Below are 2,456 nucleotides of genomic sequence, written 5' to 3'. Positions count from 1 at the left end.
CTGCCACAAAAGCAGAGGGGTCTGCCAGGAAAGCCTTCACCTGCAAAGGGCAAGAAAGAGAAGGTGAATTCAAAGGAAACAAACATTTTGAAGGATTGAACCTCTGCAATCATAAAGGGCCAGAAGCCAAGCAGATCTACTTATCACTGCTGCATATGAAGAAGTAGAGAGAACTACACTCAAGTGTGACAGCCCCAGGGAGGAAGGAACTGCCAGGTAATTGCGCTTTCTCCTGCTGTCCATACACAACACATGGGAGCAAGCGCCCCTTTTCAGGACAGGTCCCTTCCAAACAAGCGGTCTGTGAAAGCACCCGGCTGCGTTTTTAACTGCCCTCTTTGCAGCCGATCCCTCAGCTGTTACCTTTTCAGCCAGTGGGAAGGTGTAGTCGGTCTCCACTGCCACAGCCAGGACCCGCTTGTACCCATTGACGATGGAGTGGGGCACAGAAGCAATGGTCGGGTACCCAATTTGCAGACAGACACTGGCAACATTGCGAACACCCTGTGAGGAGAGAGACTCATGTTTCTGTGCTCTAAGAAACAACCAGGACTAGAAACTGCAGCAGGTGACAGCATGTTTCCACACTGCCAGCGTACGGAGGGACAGCATACGATGTACGCAAGCAACACAGCTCCAATGAAATTAGACAAGGATTTAAACTTTTGTTCATTTGTATCCATTAGGTTCCAGGGGTGGAACCTAAGGGATGCACTCACCTCCAGGAAGCGCTTGTGCAAGGTCTCCTCGGTGATGTCCAGCACTTCAGGATTGTAAATGCTGCCATTGTCAAAGACCTGCTGGATCACCAACCCGAAAGAGAAGGGGGAGATAGCAGGGTGGCTTCGCTGGCACCCACTTTGTCTCCGGTCTTGATGAGCTGCACATCGCTCTGAGGAAATAAGGGGAAAACGAGTGAATAAGCACAAAGAAATTCAGGTAGATCAATGCAATGGCACACAAACACATTTCCGATGGCAAGAGACAGAACTGAAGGAACAACTGAGCACAACAAAACGGGCTCTACAAGTTCAGCTCCACAAGTCAAGAAAGCCCTAGACCACACAAACAGGTGCATCTCAGCTAGGAGAAAGGCAGCACCCTCCCTGCATTACCCACGGGTAGCTCGCTGTGAGTTAACCATTTAGCCGAGATCTGACTGAAAACTTAAATCCCCCACACACTGCACACCAAGCAGACATCCTCCCTCAACTTCCCAAAGTGCAGCAGTCAGATACCGCTGACATGGCATTTCAGCACTAATGGGAGCTTTGACTTTCACAGCTCCATCAACTGCCACAGTAGGGACCCTCCAGTCAAGGAAGAGCTTTGACAACAGCAGCAGGCTGCTCACTGACCAGAATTTCAATGGTCCCTCTCGAAATCTTCGTGGTGATGCCTAAGGCCTGGAAAAAGGAGGTCTTCTCAGGTCCAAGACCAGTGTTCTGGGCCGGCACAGTCACATCACAAGGAGCAATAGCACCGGCACGGGCAGCGGCTGGCACCTGGAGAAAGGGGAAACGAGAAGCTGAAAGAATGCTCACCTCTCAGATCTCGGGGGATGGCATCAACTCCCTCCTGAAGCACTCCTCCAGGATGGACACCACCAAGGCACACAAATGAGAGAGAGGAGCTGAACTTGAGCTAAGGCTGCAGAGGCCTAGTTCCAAGCCCCTGAAGACTCCTAATAATCAGCTGTGCCCCATGTAGTTTCAGTTTTATATTTAACTCTGCAGCCCAGAGAGACAGTGAGGGCTGAGCTCTCCTACCTTGTTAGCCAGCAGCATGTCACGGATCTCAGTCAGATCCTCCTTGGTGAAGACAAAGCCCACATTCCCACGGATGTGAGGGAGCAGCCTAAAGGAAAGATGAAAACCTTCAGTTCTGCTTCTCAGACAATATCTCCTCCCAGACAGAGGACCCAGAAGTACAATCGGACAGCGTTACCCACTTTTCTAAGGCAGGGTTATTCTCCAGATGACCACGAATAGCTTTGCGCATCATCGTATTCTTCCCCATCAGCACAACAGCCTTCCCTCGCAGGGACATACGGATCTGCTGCATCTGCTTGGATCCTACGTTGTCGGCTCCCACAATGAAACATTTTGGGTAATCATCCAGGAGTTGCTACAGAGCAAGAAAAACACTGCAACTATACAGAGAAACCTGGGCCAGTGTACAGAGCAGCATTAAAACTTCAACACATTAAAATGTAAAAACTGTCAGAAGCTTGAGAGGGCTTGGCTCAAACTGACGCTGGGCGCCCCACTATACGGTCAGATCTCTGAACAAACAAATTATCTCTGTAACTGCCTCAGGAAACTCTCACAGAAGCCCTAAAAACTAGACTATCTTAAACTCTTCCTGTTGCTGTGTCATCGTTCCTTAAAGAGACGACCTGTGGCAACCCCATCTCCTTTTCAGAAAGGCTCCCGCAGACACCCCGCCCGCCTCCC

The 2,456-nt window shown here is 50.2% G+C and overlaps 1 protein-coding gene across 1 annotated transcript; it reads right to left on the bottom strand.

Moving 5' to 3' along the window:
• Positions 1-7: 7 nt before the first annotated feature.
• RPLP0 (ribosomal protein, large, P0) lies at positions 8-2,146 on the bottom strand (the record flags this gene model as incomplete). The annotated part of the gene is given in 7 exon segments (XM_009871687.1): positions 8-40; positions 364-504; positions 720-835; positions 838-892; positions 1,359-1,505; positions 1,770-1,857; positions 1,952-2,146. Coding segments are annotated over 7 exon segments (775 nt in total), but the record flags the coding sequence as incomplete, so codon positions are not given.
• Between the last annotated feature and the right edge of the window lie 310 nt (positions 2,147-2,456).

The sequence above is a fragment of the Apaloderma vittatum genome, unplaced genomic scaffold, assembly GCF_000703405.1.
Source record: "Apaloderma vittatum isolate BGI_N311 unplaced genomic scaffold, ASM70340v1 scaffold31890, whole genome shotgun sequence".
Classification (NCBI taxonomy): domain Eukaryota; kingdom Metazoa; phylum Chordata; class Aves; order Trogoniformes; family Trogonidae; genus Apaloderma; species Apaloderma vittatum.
The sequence above is the reverse complement of the archived record's forward strand: the minus strand, read 5'-3'. Positions and strand labels throughout refer to the sequence as shown.